Source organism: Petromyzon marinus, chromosome 48 (genome assembly GCF_048934315.1).
Source record: "Petromyzon marinus isolate PM22_M1 ecotype Great Lakes invasive population chromosome 48, UKy_Petmar_22M1.pri1.0, whole genome shotgun sequence".
Lineage (NCBI taxonomy): Eukaryota > Metazoa > Chordata > Hyperoartia > Petromyzontiformes > Petromyzontidae > Petromyzon > Petromyzon marinus.
This window is the reverse complement of record NC_133714.1, coordinates 12,134,407-12,155,380: the sequence shown is the minus strand read 5'-3', so window position 1 is coordinate 12,155,380 and position 20,974 is coordinate 12,134,407. Positions and strand designations below refer to the sequence as shown.

The window sequence follows — 20,974 nt, the reverse complement described above, 5'->3', positions numbered from 1 at the left end:
GGACAGGGCCATTCACGGGGACAGGGCCATTCACGGGGACAGGGCCATTCACGGGGACAGGGCCATTCACGGTGACAGGGCCATTCACGGGGACAGGGCCATTCACGAGGACAGGGCCATTCACGGGGACAGGGCCATTCACGGGGACAGGGCCATTCACATGGACAGGGCCATTCACATGGACAGGGCCATTCACATGGACAGGGCCATTCACATGGACAGGGCCATTCACGGGTGCAGAAGCGGTAAGGGGCCGTCCATAAATTACATCACGCGATTTTGGACGGTTTTTGACCCCCCCCCCCCTTCGTCACACGGCGTCACAAAAAGTCAGAACCCCCCTCAAATATGACGTCACAAAGCTCTGCCCCCCCCCCCCCCAAAATATAAAAAATAAAACATGCTTCAAATCATTTTAAACTATTGTCATTGTAGTGCGCATTTAATGTGGCGCTGCACTGTGATGTTGTAGGAGAAAACATTTATTAAAAAGTATACTTAATTAAGTAGAACGTGTTGTCTATATTTATTTAAAGTTGCGCATTTTGATGTGACGTCACATTTCTCAACCCCCCCCCCTCGTCACACATCCTCACAAATGTCTGACCCCCCCAGGTGCGTGACGTCATTTATGGACGGTCCCTAAACATCCTGGGTGACCCGATGTTTTGGGCCTCCCATAGGTCGACTCAGTCTCAGATAAGTACCTGGTGCGGTGTGTTAACATCTCCGCTGGGGAGACAAAGGCGGCTGGGCTTGGCGCTGGCCACCCACCCCCTCGTGCGCCGTGTCGACCTTCATAGGCGCTGCTCGCTAACAGCACTTGCCCCAACAGTCTAGAACAGTCTATAACAGTCTATATGGGGGATCTTTGTGTCTGCATCTGTCCGTATCTCTGTCTCTTTCCCTCTCATTGTCTCTCTTCACGAGTCTGTCTTAGCGTCTGTCTCATGTCTCTCTCTGTGGTTCTCTGTCTCCTGTCTCAATTTCTCGATCTCTGTGTCTCTGCCCACCCCCAAATCTCACCAACCCTCTCCCAAACTCCCCCCCCCCCCATCCGCATAATTGCCTCTCTTTCAAGTTCCTTTTCAAATTAAGACCTTGGCAGGAGACACAGGGAGGCACACGGAGACACATGAGGACACATGAGGACCAGATGTGTGATCACGATCGTCGCTCTGCCACGCACATGTAGAGTGGAGACGCTGGGAGAAAGAGGCGGTGGGGGGGGGGGGGACAGAGGAGACACGGGGAGACAGAAGAAGACACTCGGAGGAGACATGCGGAGAGAGGGGGGGCACTCGGAGACACGAGGGGAGAGTAGGGGGCACACGCAGGAGACACGGGGAGAGGCAAGGTAGAGAAGAGAGACAGTGAGACAGGAGGTAACAATTCCATCGGATCTGTCCGATTCAGTGACATGGAAAATATTTACAAAGCCGGCACACCATGTCCAATGTACCCTTCGCTACGGCTGTGCCCCAGGAATCATGTGAAGCCTCCGAGCTCACTGGTAACGAATGCTGTAGAGCCACAAGGATAGAGACAGAGAGAGTGGGAGCACACAGAAAGAGAGCAGAAGGGAGAGAAAGGAGACGAAGAGAGAGGGGGCCGAGAGAGAGTTCACAGCTGCGAAGGAAACGCTGAGAGAATGAGGAATGTGCCTACTCACCACTCGCTCGCACACTCACCCATTCACTCACTCAACTACTAATCCACCCACTTACTCTTACTCACCCATCTACTCCCCCACCCATTCATTCACCCTGTTACACGCTGACCCACTCACCCACTTCCTCACCCTCTCGCTCACCCACGCACTCACCCACAATCTCAAACACTCATCCACCTTCTCACTCACCCACCCTCTCACCCATCCACTCACCTACCCTTTGACTCACTCACCCACCTTCACGCCCACAAACTAGCCCACCCACTCACCCACTCACTCACTCACCCATCCACGCACTTACCCATTTTCTCACCCTCTCGCTCACCCACGTACTCACCCAACCTCTCAACAACTCACCCTTCTCACCCACCCACTAATCCACCCACTTACTCACCCGTTTAGCCCTCTCTATCCGGCCAAATAAAAACCTGTTTGATCTTGATTTGAAGCTTTCGTGACTGCAGGAATCCATACTCTTTGGTTCTTTCGGTAAAGTCACGTAGGGACCGGGGTAGCTTCGTTCTGCAAGCTGGTAGCTCCACGTTCTACATCTGAAGAGGCAGCAACACGTGGCCCGGGACCCGAGTATGGGTCCGTTCCGTCGTAGCCATAACTCCTGTATGGTAGTGTAGTTAGCTGGGTGGTATCTTGTAAAGGGGCAGTTACCCTTTTTGTATATACGTGTTGTGTAATAAATGTGTTGCCTCTGAAGAAGAACTTCGGCGACTCGGTTGGACTTACTATAGATGTATATATATAGCATTTCATTCCAAGGCGCTTTTTACAGCAATTATACAATTGTACATACGATGATAATGGTTGAAATAAAGAGTGAAGTTGTTAAAATTGATGGTGGTGTAGTTATAGTGACAGGAGAACAGGCTGGAGAGGTTAAGGAGGGGTTGGGGTAGTGATACAGGTGGTGATAGGGGTATGGTTGGTGACATTGGTATGGGTGGTGATAGAGGTAGGGGTGGTAGAAGGGGTAGGGGTGGTGGTAGGGGTTGGGGTAGTGGTAGGAGTCGGGGAAGGCCTGGTCGTACCTGGGGGTGGTGGCAGGGAGTAACAGGAGGATGGGCTATGAGACAGAGATGGAGGACCACCAGGTCATCCTTCCAATCCTGCGTAAAACTTCCCGTGGACCAGACAGTTGTAATGAAGTCACATAGGGCAGCCTGCACACAAACGCCACCCACCCACTCACCCACTCAATCATCCACCCATCCTCTCACTCACACCCTCTCACCCACCCACGCTCCCTCTCACCCACTCACTCACCCACCCTCTTATCCACCCACCTTCCCACTCACCCTCTCACCCACCAACTCACTCAATCAACCACTCACCCACCCCACCGCCCACCCTCTCGCCCACCCCATCACCCATGCACTCACCCACGCCAGAGCAGTGCATGACCTTGGCTTGGCACATGCACCCGAATGGGCACGGGAAGTCGGAGGGGCCGCCATCGGGTTCGTAGATCGGGGGCAGCAGCGTGGGCACCACGGCGGGCCGCACGGGGTACTTCATGGGGGGCTTCACGGGGGGCTTCGCGGGGGGCTTCATGGGGGGTGTCGCGGGGGGCTCCGCGGGGGGCTTTACGGGGGGCTTTGCGGGGATAAGCGCCCCCTCGGCAGAGCCGTCGTCCCCCTGGAAGGCTTCTGCCCCCGAGATGAAGTCGAGGAAGGACCTCTGCGTGAAGGCCTTGGCTTGGCACGGTGCGGCCATCATCGCCAAGATCATCAGCAGCATCACCGGCATCGCCACCATCGGCGGCGTCCTCCACTGTTGCTCGGTGCCCATGGTTGTTGTTGAGGTTATTGTGATTGTTGTATCAACAGCCTAGGGAGAGGCAAGTAAGTGTGGTGAGTTGTAGGTCTAGTGAGTAGCTGTAGTTAGTTTTAGGTCTGGTGAGTAAGTGTGGTCAGTTTTAGGTCTGGTGAGTAGCTGTGGTGAGTTTTCGGTTTGCTGAGTTAGTGAGGTCAGTTTTAGGTCTGGTGAGTAGTTGTGATGAGTTTTAGGTCTGGTGAGTCGCTGTGGTAAGTTTTAGGTCTGGTGAGTAATTGGTGGTGTGTTTTAGGTCTGGTGAATAAGTGTGGTCAGTTTTAGGTCTGGTGAGTAGCTGTGGTGAGTTTTAGGTCGGGTGAATAAGTGGTGGTGAGTTTTAGGTCTGTTGAGTAGCTGTGGTGAGTTTTAGGTCTGGTGAGTAAGTGGTGGTGAGTTTTAGGTCTGGTGAGTAAGTGTGGTCAGTTTTAGGTCTAGTGAGTAGCTGTGGTGAGTTTTAGGTCTGCTGAGTAAGTGAGGTCAGTTTTAGGTCTGGTGGATAAGTGTGGTCAGTTTTAGGTCTGGTGAGTAGCTGTGGTGAGTTTTAGGTCTGGTGAGTAAGTGGTGGTGAGTTTTAGGTCTGGTGCGTAGCTGTGGTGAGTTTTAGGTCTGGTGAGTCGCTGTGGTAAGTTTTAGGTCTGGTGAGTAATTGGTGGTGTGTTTTAGGTCTGGTGAATAAGTGTGGTCAGTTTAGGTCTGGTGAGTAGCTGTGGTGAGTTTTAGGTCTGGTGAGTAAGTGAGGTCAGTTTTAGGTCTGGTAGATAAGTGTGGTCAGTTTTAGGTCTGGTGAGTAGCTGTGGTGAGTTTTAGGTCTGGTGAGTAAGTGGTGGTGAGTTTTAGGTCTGTTGAGTAGTGGTGGTGAGTTTTAGGTCTGGTGAATAGCTGTGGTGAGTTTTAGGTCTGGTAAGTAGTGTCAGTTTTAGATATGGTGAGTAGGTGGTGGTGAGTTTTAGGTGCGGTTAGTAAGTGTGGTCAGTTTTAGGTTTGGTGAGGTGTGGTGAGTTTTAGATCTGGTGAGTAGGTGTGGTGAGTTTTACGTCAGGTGAGTCATTGTGGTCATATTCTTGGTTCTTTCGGTAAAGTCACGTAGAAGGGAAACAATAAAATAATAAAAATATAAAACAATAAAATTCTCACAACGTTTCGACTGCAACATAAGTAATCATCATCAGGTGTGAAAACCACAGCAAGAAAATTTGAAAAAAGTGGCGGGTTTTTTAACGTTAGCACCACAGAGAGCGATTTGGCAGTTATTCAGATGGACGAGTCCATCTATGTTCGGAAAAGAGGAGGGGGGAGACGAAATAATGGATGCAGTCTGAAAGCCACCAAAAGCGTGAACAATCAATTAAGACCCTAAATGGTTTATCAAATCCTTCCAATGATTGCTAAGCCAGAATCCATCTTCTCTGTTGAAATTGTCTCTGTGTTTGTATATGTATATGTGGATAGCCTAATGAACGAATCTCTCATGTTGGTCAGTTTAAGATCTGGTGAGTAGGTGTGGTCATTTTCTTGTCTGGTGAGTAGGTGGTGGTCAGTTTTAGGTTTGGTTAGTAGGTAAAGGTGCGTTTAACACGTAGGCTTTCGCGACCAGTATTATTCATAAGAAAGGTTTCAGGGTTATATCGCATTATTATAAATGTGTCGCAACACTCCACCACCAGACACGGCCAATCTGTAAAAAATGTGTCACGTTAACAAAACGCCAATTAGTTACGACTTCAGCCCACCGGTGTGTTTGAAGAGTGAATCCGTGACATTTAGAATTTGAGTACGACGTTTCGCTGGTAATTACATCCAGCATCTTCGGGCGATTTGCCAGATTACTGAAGCCATCCACCTGCTTCCGGTCTTAAATAGTGCAGGATGACGTCATCATTGTTGAACCCCATCAGGTTTCGAGATCAGAGGCGGAGGTGAGGAGGCGGGGGAATTGTAATTAAATAATAGATTGGTAATCAGTTAATTAGTATGTGATTCCTCTATAAAGAATTGTAATATGTATTTTGTATTACTTCGTAATACGCTTCCAAAATGTAGCTATCATAGCGGTTAAATATTATAAATATTTTTCGTCGTACTCAAATTGTAAATGGTGGGCTAAAGAAGTAACTAATTGGCCATCTGAGGATCCAACCAATACCATCACTTTGCCATACATAGCATGGGTTACCAAAAATATTTCCAAAATCTTAAACAAAGACAAGATCCAGGTTCGTTTCAACACAGTACACAAAATCCGTGATCTAATCCCATCTGTAAAGGATGCGATTCCTGATATGCAATACCCCGGTGTCTACAAACTGAGTTGTGGCTGCGGCAGCAGTTACATTGGGGAAACGAAATGACATGTCTTGGACCGCGTTCGCGAACACAAGGCAGATCTGAAACACGGTAGGACCAATACCTCTGCCGTTGCTGATCATTGATATAACGCTGTGGGCTCACACGAAATTGACTTTTCCAAGACGAAGGTACTCTGCAAACCCACCGGCTATTATCAGAGATTTGTTCATGAAGCCATCCAGATATATAAACAGAGACGCAACTTCAACCAAGAGGATGGGTACAAACTGAGCAATCATTGGAAGGACGTTATTAACCAGGTAAAGTCTTAACCGACTGTGATGTTTCAATCCTACCTGCCTGTCAGCTGTTATTTCCGACTCTCTGTGTGTCTTTCTCTCTTTCTTTGTGAATCTCTCTGCGATCTCTACTCCAGTGACCCGGGTGCTGCCGCGGGGTCCACTTTCTGCCCCTCCTCCTCTTTCCCCCCACCTTCTCCCCCCCCCCCCTACTGCCGAGGCCGCCTATATAACCTCGTGCCACGGCAGATCTCTCGCCTACTTCAGCAGTATTTTTTCTTGCTGTGGTTGTCGGTCGTTGGTTTTCACAACTGATTATGACTGCTTGTGTTGCAGTCGAAACGTCATGAGAATTTTATTGTTTTATATATATATATTATTGTTTCCCTTCAACGTGACTTTACCGAAAGAACCAAGAATATATATACACCTTTATTATAGGTAAAGGTGAGTAAAATTTGTAATTTGACATCAATCGCTCAGCTCTTTAGCCCTTCCATTTCACACCAAGCAATCAACTCTTTAGCCCTTCAATTTCAAAATTGGATTTCACACCAGGCACTCAGCTCTCTAGCCCTTTTAGAGGATCATTAGACATCACATCACACTTCTCTAGCTCTTCTAGAGCATCATTGGAGGTCACATCAGTCACTCAGCTCTCGACCCCATCTTGAGAAACATTAGAGTTCACATCAATTTTTCAGCTCTCTAGCCCTTCTATTGCACAATTAGATTTCACACCAGTCGAGCACCTCTCGAGTCATTCTAGAGCATTATTATACTTCGATTTAAAGCTTTCGTGACTGCAGGGATTCATCTTCTTGGTTCTTTCGGTAAAGTCACGTAGAATGAGAATAAAATAATGAAAATAAAACATAATAAAAAATAAAGTTCTCTCGACGTTTCGGCCACAACACAAGTAGCCTTCTTCAGGTGAAGAAACAGGACTGTCCAGAGGACAGCACTCGAGTGAACACTGCCAAGCATGGGTGGCGTCTTTTAAGCTGTGTGGGAGGAATTTAACATATGAATTATCATGTTAATATGAGAGCGCGACGATGTGGGGGCGGGGGGTGCTGGGTGACATAAAGCAACGGTGCATTGCTCTGTCCTGTGTTGCGTTATAACTATGCTATAAGTTGGACTATTATACAATACAATATTATACCTTCCAAACTAAACTACATGGTATAATATCGTATCTTTGGACAAATTCCACCTTTGAATTATACAATGCGTTCCTCTACACTACCCTATACTTTAGACTATAAAATATTAGATTTGTATTATTACACTGTCTCATTCTATCAACCCTACTGTATACCACACGGCTGTATATTCACTACACAATTACGATATTATATATTGCCATATGAATGATGTTAAACATTACAATGTTATACTATTTATTATAATACTACATGTTAAAAACCATATCATTGACCGTGGTGTGAAAGGTATTAAGCGGCAGTGCCAGCGAAGGGGCTGTGGTCTGAAGGTAACCGTAAAAAACAATTAATTGAGAACCGAAATGGTTTAAAACATCTTTCCAATGGTTACTAAGCCAGAATCCATCTTCTCGGTTGAAATTGTCTCTGTGTTTGTATATGTGGATGGCTTCATGAACGAATCTCTCATGGTAGCCGGGTGGCTTGCAGAGAACCTCCGTCTTGGAGAAGTCAATGTCATGTGAGCCTTCTGAGTTATAACAGTGATCGGCCACGACTGAGGAGTTCGTCCTACCGTGTTTCAAGTCTGCTTTATGTTCACGGATGCGGTCCGAGACATGTCGTTTGGTTTCTCCAATGTAGCTGGTACCACAGAGGCAACTTAGATTGTAAATGCCCGGGAACTGTATGTCTGGAACCACATATTTTACAGACGGAACCAGATCACGGATTTTATGTACTGTGTTGAATCGGACCTGGATCTTGTGTTTATGCAAGAAGCCAACCACATATACAAACACAGAGACAATTTCAACCGAGAATATGGTTTCTTGCTTAGTAACCATTGGAAAGATATTATATACCATTTCGGTTCTTATTTAATTGTTTTTTTACGGTGACATTCAGACCACAGCCCCTTCGCTGGCACTGCCCCTTAATACCTTTCACACCACGGTCAATGATATGGTTTATAACATGTAGTATTATAATAATAAATAATATAACATTGTAATGTTTAACATAATTCATAAGGCAATATATAATATCGTAATTGTGTAGTGAATATACAGCAGTGTGGTATACAGTAGGGTTGATAGAATTAGACATAGTGTAATATTACAATTCTAATATTTTATAGTCTAAAGTATAGGGTAGTGTACAGTAACGCATTGTATAATTCAAAGTTGGAATTTGTCCATAGATATATTATACTATGTAGTTTAGATTGAAAGGTATAATATTGTTTTGTATAATAGACCAACTTATAGCATAGTTATAACGCAACACAGGACAGAGCAACGCACCGTTGCTTTATGTCACCCAGAACCCCCCCCCCTCCATCATCGCGCTCTCATATTAACATGCTAATTCATATGTTAAATTCCTCCCACACAGATTAAAAAACGCCGCCCATGCTTGGCAGTGTTCACTCGAGTGCTGTCCTCTGTACAGTCCTGTTTCTTCACCTGAAGAAGGCTACTTGTGTTGTGGCCGAAACGTCGTGAGAATTTGATTTTTAACATGTTTATTTGTATTATTTTATTCTCATTCTACGTGACTTTACCGAAAGAACCAAGAAGATGAATCCCTGCAGTCATGAAAGCTTTAAATCGAAATTTAACCGCCTCTACGGGGAGGGATTCCACACAACTTTGAGATTCTTCAACAAACTCCGGGGTAAGAAGGCTCAGCTTATCGAGTCTCTCACCTTTCTAAAGAGATGCCGCGATTCTAAGGTAATACCAACCGTATTCACACTAACCTCTGCTGCTGTAACTTATTTTAATGCAAAACGAATTCTAGCTAAAACTAGCTTAGCTCTTATCTCGGAAAAAATCAGACTTACACGCACCGAACTAGATCAGTTAGACAAGACACTCTACAAATCACACTTATCATTGACGACAACAATGTGCACATCGTATTGAGAACATGTAGACAATATGACTGCCTCTTCAGCTGCCACTATGTCGACAAAATGTAAGGACAATTTGATTTCCAAATTCAACCACCTTTCCAACAAGAAATCGAATCCACACACAGAAAAGATAGACGTTATCAAAGTCGTAATTAATCGCAGGAACAGTTCGATTTCTGATGGTCTGAAAGCCATTTTAGCTAAAGGGCTAAACTTTTCAGTCACACCTAGACACATACCAGTTAATGATATCATTGCCCCCTGTCGACGTGGCACTCAAGGGCCTGGGTCACATCGCTGCAGACGTAGCAAGATCTGAAATCGCTGCAACCCTCAAAAACGCTAAGATACCACCTAGCAACATCAGCAAAGATGAGCGCTTTGAATTATCTCAATTAAAAAAGAGAGATGACATTGTCATCCTCTTAGCCGACAAGGGCAATGCTACTGGCATCATGGACAAACTAGAATATAACAACAAAATGCAGGAACTACTCAACGATGGTAGCTATACAAAAATAAGAAGAGACCCCACCAACAGCCTGGTTACGAAAACCAACAAAATCATTTCTGATTCAACAGCATTAATTGATCAAACCAAACAGTTCTCGTTGAAACGTTCTGCTGCCAGACCACCAAGATTATATGGCCTTCCAAGATACATAAAGTAGATACACCCCTTCGTCCCATCGTCTCCACTATAAACTCCCCCACCTACAAAAACTGGCTCGTTTTCTGTCTGATATCCTGCGACCTTTTACTGGAAAAACCACCTCTGCAGTACTAAACTCTACCCACCTGGTATCGACAATCATGGGTATTTCCCTGTCCCAAGACGACCTGCTTGTCAGTTTTGATGTGGTTTCCTTATTCACCAAAGTTCCTGTACTTGACACCATTACAATCATTGAAGACTTGGTTCATCAAGGACTGCATACTGATGTACCCCCCTTGGTGAGACACTGCTTAACCAACACATACTTCACCTGGAATGGAACTTTCTACAAAGAAACTGAGGGCACCCCAATGGCCTCCACCCTGTCTCCGGTTGTAGCCAACGTGTTCATGGAAAAAAATTGAAACTGAGGCCATCCAGACTGTCACTCTTCGCCGGACCTTATGGAAGAGGTACGTGGATGACACTTTTGTCATCTGGCCACATGGCCTGCCTGCTCTAGACCAATTCCATGACCACATCAATTCCATACACCCAGCCATCAGATTTACCATGGAAGTCGATAAAGATGGCAAGCTACCCTTTTTGGATGCCCTAATTAAAATGAGACATGATGGTTCAATGAGCCACTCTGTCTACAGGAAAGCTACCCATACGGATGCTTACTTAAAAACGGATTCCCACCACCATCCATCCCAGAAGAACTCCCTCATCAAGACTCTATACCATTGAGCCCAATGCATTTCCGACCAGGAACACATTGCCAGTGAACTCAAGCACGTACACCAAGCTCTCAAGGCTAATGGTTACTCCAACTACACAATCCACAAAGCCATCACTCCAGTCATGAAGAAGGATCCGCTTGAGGAGCCATTCAAAACCATCACCTTACCCTACATTGCGGTGGTCACACAAAAGATCTCCAAAATCCTGAATAAACACAAGATCCAGGTCCGATTCAACACAGTACATAAAATCCGTGATCTGGTTCCGTCTGTAAAATATGTGGTTCCAGACATACAGTTCCCGGGCGTTTACAAACTAAGTTGCCTCTGTGGTACCAGCTACATTGGAGAAACCAAACGACATGTCTCGGACCGCATCCGTGAACATAAAGCAGACTTGAAACACGGTAGGACGAACTCCTGAGCCGTGGCAGATCACTGTTATAAATCAGTGGGCTCACATGAAATTAACGTCTCCAAGACGGAGGTTCTCTGCAAGCCATCCGGCTACCATGAGAGATTCGTTCATGAAGCCATCCACATATACAAACACAGAGACAATTTCAACCGAGAAGATGGATTCTGGCTTAGTAACCATTGGAAAGATGTTATAAACCATTTCAGTTCTAAATTGATTGTATTTTACGGTGACCTTCAGACCGCAGCCCTTTCGCTGGCATTGCCTCTTAATACCTCTCACACCACGGTTAATGATGTGGTTTATAACACGTAGTATAATAAATAATAGTATAACATTGTAATGTTTAACATAACTCATAAGGCAATATATATCGTAATTGTGTATTGAATATACAGCAGTGTGGTATACAGTAGGGTTGATAGAATAAGACTGTAATATTACAAGTCTAATATTTTATAGTCTAAAGTATAGGGTAGTGTACAGTAACGCATTGTATAATTCACAGGTGGAATTTGTCCATAGATATGATATTAAACCATGTAGTTTAGATTGGAGGTATAATATTGTATTGTATAATAGTCCAACTTATAGCATAGTTATAACGCAACACAGGACAGAGCAACGCACCGTTGCTTTATGTCACCCAGCACCCCCCCCCCCCCCCCATCGTCGCGCTCTCATATTAACATGATCATTCACATGTAAAATTCCTCGCACACAGCTTAAAAGACGCCGCCCATGCTTGGCAGTGTTCACTCGAGTGCTGTCCTCTGGACAGTCCTGTTTCTTCACCTGAAGAAGGCTACTTGTGTTGTGGCCGAAATGTCGTGAGAATTTTATTTTTAATATGTTTTATTTGTATTATTTTATTCTCATTCTACGTGACTTTACCGAAAGAACCAAGACGATGAGCATTATTATAGTTCAAATAATTAACTCAGCTCCCTTCTAGAGAATCATTAGTCATCACATCGCTCAGCTCTCTAGCCCTTCTAACGCATCATTAGAGTTCACATCACTCAGTTCTCTAGCCCTCATAGAGCATCATTAGAGTTCACATCACTCATTATAGCTCTCTAGCCATACTAGAGCATCATTAGAGTTCCCACCAGGCACTCAGCTCTCTAGCCCTTCAAGAGCATAATTAGAGGTCACACCAGGCACTCCGGTTTCTAGCACTTCTAGAGAATCATTAGAAATAACATAACTAAATCAGCTCTCTAGCCGTTCGAGAGCATCTTTAGAGTTCACATCACTCACTCAGCTTTCTAGCCCTTCTAGAGCATCATTAGAATTCACATCACTCACTCATCTCTCTATCCCTTTTTGAGCACCATTCAATTTCACAGTAGGAACTCAGCTCTAACAATTCTAGAACATCACTCAATCAGTTCTATAGACCTTCTAGAGCACCATTAAATGTCGAATCAATCGCTCAACTGACTCGCTCATCTATTGCTCCATTAGATTTCACACCATGCACTCATCTCTGTTGCCCTTCAATAGCATCATATGAATCCACATCAGTCGCGCAGCTCTCTAGCCATTCTAGAGCATCATTAGAGCTCAAATTACTAACTCAGCTTTCTAGCCCTTCTAGAGAGTCACTACACATCACATCACTAACTCAGCTCTCTAGGCCTTCGAGAGCATCTTTCGAGTTCACATCACTCACTGAGCTCTCTAGCCCTTCTAACGCATCAATAGAGTTCACATCACTCACTCAGCTCTTTAGGTCTGCTCGAGCATTATTAGAATTCACATCAGTCACTCAGTTATATAGCTCTTATAGAGCATCATTAGAGTTCTTATTACTCATTATTCAGTAGCTCTATAGCCATTTTAGAACATCATTAGAGTTCAAATAACTCACTCAGCTCTTTAGCCCTTAAAGATGATCATTAAACATCACATTACTCACTCATCTCTGGAGCCCTTCTAGAGCATCATTATGGTCCAAATCACTCGCCCATCTCTCTAGCCCTTCGTGAGCACCATTAAATTTCACAGTAGGCACTCAGATCGTTAACAATTCTAGAACATCTTCTTTGGTTCTTTCGGTAAAGTCACGTAGAATGAGAATAAAATAATAAATTGATCAAATAAAATAACACAATAATATTCTCACGACGTTTCGGCCACAACACAAGCGGCCTTCATCAGGTGAAGGGACGAGACTGTCTGGTAGGACAGCGCTGGAGTGAAAGAGCCACGTTCAGATCACGGCCTTTAAGCTGTGTGAGAGGAACAAAGCGCCTTGACAAAGGAATTAGCATATAATTTTGCATTGAAATGGCTGAATGATTAGCTTGTGACTGGTCACAGAAATAGCTATGTTAAAAGTTAAAGCATACACATCCGCAGAGGCACCCATTGTTAAAGGAATTCGCATAGAATTTAGCAATGAAATAGCTAAGTTAAGGCATACACATCCGCAGAGGCACCCCTTGACAATGGAATTAGCATAGAATTTAGCATTGAAATAGCTGAGTGATCAGCCTGTAACTGCTCACAGAAATAGCTACGCCAAAGTCAGAGCATACACATTCACCGAGGCACCTAGTACAAATCAAACAGGAGAATCTAGCATTGAAATAACTAGGTTAGAGTTAGAAATAACTAGGTTAGGGTTAGGGGTTAGATTCTCCTGTTTGATTTGTACTAGGTGCCTCGGTGAATGTGTATGCTCTGACTTTGGCGTAGCTATTTCTGTGAGCAGTTACAGGCTGATCACTCAGCTATTTCAATGCTAAATTCTATGCTAATTCCATTGTCAAGGGGTGCCTCTGCGGATGTGTATGCCTTAACTTAGCTATTTCATTGCTAAATTCTATGCGAATTCCTTTAACAATGGGTGCCTCTGCGGATGTGTATGCTTTAACTTTTAACATAGCTATTTCTGTGACCAGTCACAAGCTAATTATTCAGCCATTTCAATGCTAAATTATATGCTAATTCCTTTGTCAAGGCGCTTTGTTCCTCTCACACAGCTTAAAGGCCGTGATCTGAACGTGGCTCTTTCACTCCAGCGCTGTCCTACCAGACAGTCTCGTCCCTTCACCTGATGAAGGCCGCTTGTGTTGTGGCCGAAACGTCGTGAGAATATTATTGTGTTATTTTATTTTATCAATTTATTATTTTATTCTCATTCTACGTGACTTTACCGAAATAACCAAAGAAGATGAATCATTGCAGTCACGAAAGCTTTAAATCGAAATTCTAGAACAGCATTGGAGTTCACATCATTCACTCCATTATCCAGCCCTTCTAGAGCTAATTCGAATTCACATTTAAGTCACTCAGCTCTCGAGCCCTTCTTGAGCACCATTACATTTCGCATCAATCCCTCAACTCTCACGCCCATCTATTGCTCCATAAGATTTCACACCAGGATCTCAGCTCTCTAGCCCTCATAGAGCATCATTAGAATTCACATCACTCATCATAGCTCTCTAGCCATTGTAGAACATCATTATGGTTCAATTTACTCACTCAGTTCTCTAGCCCTTCAAGATAACAATTAGACATCACATCAGTCAATGATCTCTATAGCCCTTCTAGATCATCTTTAGAGTTCACATCAGTCGCTCAGCTATTTAACCCTTATAGAACATCATTTGAATTCACATTGCGCTTTACAGGTCTTCTAGAGTATAATTGGAGTTTACACGAGGCACTCGGGTCTCTAACCCTTCTAAAGCATCAGTAGAATTCAAATCAGTAAATCAGTTATCTAGCCCTTCTAAAGCATCATGAGATTCAAATCACTCACTCAGCTCTATAGGCCTTCTAGAGCATTACGAAAGTTCACATCAGTCACTCAGTTTTCTCGCCCTTCTAAAGCATACTTTGAGTTCACATCAGTCACTCAGCTCTCTAGCCCTTCTTGAGCATCATTCGAGTTCACATCACTCAGTGCAGCTCTCCGGCCCTTCGAGAGAATCATTAGACGTCATATGACTCACTCATCTTTCTAGCCCTTCTAGAGGATCATTTGAGTTCACTTCAGTCACTCAGCTGTTTAGTCCTTCGATTGCACAATTGGATTTCACACCAGGCAGTCAGCTCTCTAGCACTTAAGATCACCGTGAGAGTCCACATCACTAACTCAGCTCTCTAGCCATTCTAAAGCATCATTAGAGTTTACATAAGACGTGCAGATGTCTAGCCATTCTACAGCATTATTAGACATCACATCACTAACTCAGATCTCTAGCCCTTCGAGAGCATTATTCGATTTCCCATCACTCAGTCAGCTATCTCGGCCTTCAACAGCATCGATAGAGTTCACATCGATCGCTCAGCTATCTAACCCTTATAAACCGCCATTAGAATTCACATTACTCTTTACAGGTCTCTAGCTCTTCTAGAATATAATTTGAGTTTACACCAGGCACTCGGGTCTCTAACCCTTCTCGAGCATCATGTGATTTCATATCACTCACTCAGTTCTCTCGCCCTTCTAAAGCATAATTTGAGTTCACATCACTCAGTGCAGCTCTCTAGCCCTTCGAGAGAATCATTAGACATCACATGACTCACTCATATTTCTAGCCCTTCTAGAGGATCATTTGAGTTAACTCCAGTCACTGAGATCTCTAGCCCTTCTTGAGCAAAATTTAATTTCACATCAATCACTGAACTGTCTAGCCCTTCTATTGTGCCATTGGATTTCACGCCAGGCAGTTAGCTCTTTAGCACTTAAGATCACCATGAGAGTCCATATCACTAACTCAGCTCTCTAGCTATTCTAAAGCATCATTAGAGTTTACATAAGACGTACAGCTGTCTAGCCATTCTACAGCATCATTAGAGTTCACATCACTCACTCAGCCCTCTAGTCCATCTAGAGCATCTTTAGAATACACATCACTCAGTCACCTCTTTAGCCCATCAAGAGCATCGATAGAGTTCACATCGGTCGCTCAGCTATCTAACCCTTATAGACCACCATTAGAGTTCACATCACTCTTTACAGCTCTCCAGACCTTCTAGAGCATCATTATAGTTGACACCAGGCCCTCAGCTTTCTCGCTTTTCTAGAGCATTATGAGTTAATATCAGTCACTCAGTTCTCTAGCCATCCTAGAACATCATTAGAGTTCCAATCACTCACTCAGCTCTCTAGCCATCAGCGCATCATAAGAGTTCACATCAGTAACTCAGTTCTCTAGCCCTCATTGAGCAGCATCAGATTTAACCTCAATCGCTCACCTTTCTAGCCCTTCTATTGCACCATTACATTTCACACCAGGCACTGAGCTATCTCGACCTTCTAGAGCATTATTCGATTTTCAATCACTCAGTCAGGTCTCTAGGCCTTCAAGAGCATCATCGAGATGCTCAACTCTGTCGTGCATCTATTGCTCCATTAAATTTCACAACGGGCTCTCAGCTCTCTAGGCCTTCTACAGCATCAGTAGAGTTGGCATCCGTCACTGAGCTCCCTAGCCCTTCTAGAGCAGCATTAGAGTTCACATCACTCACTCAGCTCTCTAGCCCTTCTAGAGCATCATTAGAGTTCACATCACTCACTCAGCTCTCTAGCACTTGTTGAGCATCATTCGAGTTCACATCACTCAGTGCAGCTCTCTAGCCCTTCTAGAGAATCATTAGACATCACATGACTCACTCAACTCTCTAGCCCATCTAGAGCATCTTTAGAGTGCAAATCACTCAGTCAGCTCTTTAACCCGTCTACAGCAGCATTAGTGTTCACATTAGTCACTCAGCTATCTAAATCGTATAGAACATCATTAGAGTTGACATCAATTTTACAGCTCTCTAGCCCTTCTAGAGCATATTTAGAGTTCACACCAGGCACTCAGCTTTTTAGTCCTTCTAGAGTATTATTATAGTTCACATTAGTCACTCAGTTATGTAACCCTTCTAGAACATCAGTAGAGGTCACGTTACTCATTACAGTTCTCTAGATCTTCTGGAGCATCGTTAAATTTCACATCAGTCGCTCAGTTATCTAGCCCTTCTAGAGCATCATTATAGTTAATATCGGTCGCACAACTCTCTACCCGTTCTTTAGCATTATTAGAGTTCAAATAATTAACTCAGCTCTCTAGCCCTTATTGAGCACCGTGAGACTTAACCTCAATCGCTCACCTTTCAAGCCCTTCTATTGCACCATTATTTTACACACCAGGCACTGAGCTATGTCGACCTTCTAGAGCATCATTCGATTTCCCATCACTCACTCAGCTCCCTGGCCCTTCTACAGCATCATTAGAGTTAATTTCAGTCACTCAGATCTCTAGCCTTTCTTGAGCAACATTAGAGTTCACATCAATTGCTCAACTCTGTCGCGCATCTATTGCTCCACTAGATTTCACACCGGGCTCTCAGCTCTCTAGACGTTTAGAGAATCAATAGAGTTCACATCAGTCGCGCAGCTCTCCAGCCATTCTAGAGCATCATTAGAGATCAAATCACTCACTGAGCTCTCCAGGCTTTCTAGAGCAAGATTAGAGTTAACTTCAGTTAATGAGATCTCTCGCCCTTCTATTGAACCATTGGATTTCAGATCAATTGCTCAACTCTGGTGCCCATCTATTGTTCCATTAAATTTCACACCGGGCTCTCAGCTCTCTAGGCCTTCTACAGCATCATTAGAGTTGACATCCGTCACTGAGCTCTCTAGCCCTTCTAGAGCATTTTTCAATTTCCCATCACTCAGTCAGTTCTATAGGCCTTCAACAGCATAATTAGAGTTCACATCACTCACTCAGCTCTCTAGCCTTTCTCAAGCATATTTCAAGTGCACATTACTTAGTGAGCTATTTTGCCCGTCTAGAGCATCATTAGAGATCACATCACTCACTCAGCTCTCTCACCCTTCGAGAGCACCATTAGAGTTCAAATCAGTCGCTCAGCTCTGCAGCCTTTCTATAGGATCATTAGCGTTCATATCCCTATCTCAGCTCTCTAGCCCTTATAATGCCTCGTCGGTGCTCTCTAGCCCTTCTAGACCATCATTAGAGATCACATCAGTCACTCAGCTCTCTAGCCCATCAAGAGCATATTTAGAGTGCACACCACTCAATAATCTATTTAGCCCGTCTAGAGCAACATTAGTGTTCACATCAGGCACTCAGTTCTCTAGCCATCCTAGAGCATCATTTGCGCTCGCATCACTCATTACAGCTCTCTAGCCCTTCTGGAGCATCATTAGAGTTAACATCACTCACTCAGCTCTCCAGCCCTTCTATAGCATCATTAGAGTTCACATCACTCGCTCAGCTCTCTAGCCCTACTATAGCATAATTAGAGTTCACATCAGTCGCTCACCTCTCTAGCCCTTCTAGAGGACCATTCAAGTTGACATCAGTCGCTCAGCTCCCTAGGCCTACCAGAGCACCACTAGAGATAGCATCAGTCACTCAGTTCTCTCGCCTTTCTAGAGGATCATTCGAGTCCACTTCACTCATTACAACCTGCTTGCCCTTCTAGAGCATTATTAGAGTTAACATCAATCGCTCAGCTCTCTAGCCCTTCTATTACACGATTATAGGTCACACCAGCACCCAGCTCTCTAGCCCTTCTAGAGCAGAATTAGAGTTCACACCAGGCACACAGCTTTCTAGCCCGTATAGAGCATTATTAGAGTTCACATCAGTCACTCAGTTCTATAGCCCTTCTAGAGCGTGGTTAGAGTTCACATCACTCATTACAGCTCTCTCGCCCTTCTGGAGCATCATCATAGTTCACAGTCGCTCAGCTCTCTATCCCTTCTAGAGCATCACTAGAGTTCACATCAGTCACTCAGCTCTCTAGCCCTTCTAGAGAAACATTAGACATCACATCACTCACTCAACTCTCTAGCCCTTCTAGAGCATCAGTAGAGTTCCCATCAGTCACTCAGTTCTCTAGCTCTTATAGCACATCACTAGATTTCACATCAATCGCTCACCAATCTAACCCTTCTATTGCACCATTAAATTTCACACCAGGCACTCAGCTCACTAGCCCTTCTAGAGTATTAATAGAGTTCACATCAGTTACTCAGCTCTCTTATTCTTCTAGAACACCATTAGATTTCACATTACTCACTCTTCTAGAGTATTATTAGAGTTCACATAAGTTACACAGCTCTCTAAACACGATCTAGAGTAGCTAGAATTCACATCATTTGCCCAGCTCTCTAGCCCTTCTAGAGCATCATAAGATTTCACATAATTCGCTCAGCTCCTTAGCCCTTCTATTACACCATTATAGTTCACACAAGGCACTCAGCTCTCTAATTCTTCTAGATCATCATTAGTGCTCACATCAGTCACCAAGATCTCTATCACTTCTAGAGCTTCATTATAGTTAACCTCAGTCGCTCAGCTCTCGAGCTCTTCGAGATCATCATTCTAGTTCACTTCAGTCACTCCGTTCTCTTGCCCTTCTATAATATAATTAGAATTACCATCACTCACTACAACTCTCTTGCCCTTCCAGAGCACATTAGAGTTCACATCACTTACTTAGCACATCAGTCACTCGACGCTGCTGCTGCTGTTCAGACAGCAGGAGTCACGACTTGCGTGCGCACGACCAGCCTTGTCTCGTCCACCAACTCCAAAGAGCCGAACTTGTGGCCGCCCCATTCCCCCCGTTGGTGAGCAGTTATTTATATTTTCTTCCCGCCTGCCGCGTTCTGCCATCAGTGCTTCAACATCATTTAAATATTTCTCACAATCCTCTAACTTGCTGGATTTTAATCCCTGATTCCCGTCTGGCAGTTTGTGGTGAAGTCTGCGAGGCACGTACCCTGCTGCTGGGTGCTGATCGATGTCTCCGTGGCTACTGCTCCAGGGTCTGAGATCAGCTGGGGTCTCCTTTGCGCCCCCATTCCCCCCTCCCCTCTTACCTCACCACTCCACCACACACACACATGGCATCAATTGAGAACGGCTCATGGCGCCTGCAGCTTACCCACAAGCGAGAAAATAATAACAGTGACGATGAGGATGATTAAAATTCCAAACCCGTCAATGTGGACAGCATCCAAGAGATAGTGGCCGACAGTAGAGATATTGCAACGTCGCAGAGTCTCCAGATCCCAGTCTCAACAACTGTCACTGTGATGGGATCTGAATCTCCGTCTCAACATCTCCATGTCATTATGCGATCTTAATATCAGGGGCTCAGTATGTCACTATCATTGTAATGATACATCTTAATAATGTCAGTCTCAACATGTCATTGCTATGAGATCTGAATCTAGTGTCTCAACATCTCACTGTCATTGGAATGAGGTTTCAATCTCAGTGCGAGTCTCAATCTATCATTGACAGGCGGTGTCTCGACATCTCAGCAGTCTCATAATCACCGACCTTGTTACCGACATCTCTCATCTTGATCTATGCCTGTTATATTTTCTCGGCAAACGATCCCAACGACCAAGTGTGAAGACTTCTCCACTCATTCCCTGCAGTGCTGCCTTAGCCTGGTGGTGCAGGAGGAGGTGGTGGTAGTGGTGGTGATGATAATGTGTGGAGCCGTAGTGCCATGGCCAAAACAAGTGGCGATTATCTTAACCGGTCCTAGGCCTCCCGTAGGTCGACTCAGCCTCAAATAAGTACCTGGTGCGGTGTGTAAAACATCGCCAGTGGGGAGACAAAGGCGGTCGAGCGTGGTGCTGGCCACCCACCCCCTTCATAGGTGCTCGCTAACAACACTTGTTGAAGTGGTGTCAGAGTGGCGAGATGTTAACTGTGTCGCCTGGTATGGAGGAGGTCGTGGGTTCGATCCAGACCCTAACGTTGTGTGGATATTTCTTCGGATCCTTAGGTTTTTCCATCCACATTTAGACTCAACATCTCGCGATAAGAGTATTTGGCTGCGATAAATGTCCACTTGATGATAAGCCTGCTTCGTTGGGCTATCATATGTGATAGCCACGGGTCGCTTCTGAAAAAAAGCGACAGTTCCAGTGTGGTCTTACCTGGGTAAAATAAATAAAGTTGAGTTTTTAGTTTACAT

General features: G+C 44.6%; 1 protein-coding gene across 2 annotated transcripts in view; it reads right to left on the bottom strand.

Moving 5' to 3' along the window:
• The window catches only part of LOC116957748 (decorin-like), a 104,774-nt gene extending 84,911 nt beyond the window's left edge, over positions 1-19,863 (bottom strand). The window contains exons 1-2 of one of the 2 annotated variants that reach the window (XM_076074549.1): positions 19,760-19,863; positions 3,067-3,514 (exon numbers count right to left, since the gene is read on the bottom strand). In XM_076074549.1, the coding sequence (XP_075930664.1) occupies positions 3,067-3,475 (409 nt within the window). In that variant the 5' untranslated portion in view covers positions 3,476-3,514; positions 19,760-19,863. The other variant, XM_076074550.1, reaches the window with a different exon arrangement.
• Positions 19,864-20,974: the final 1,111 nt, after the last annotated feature.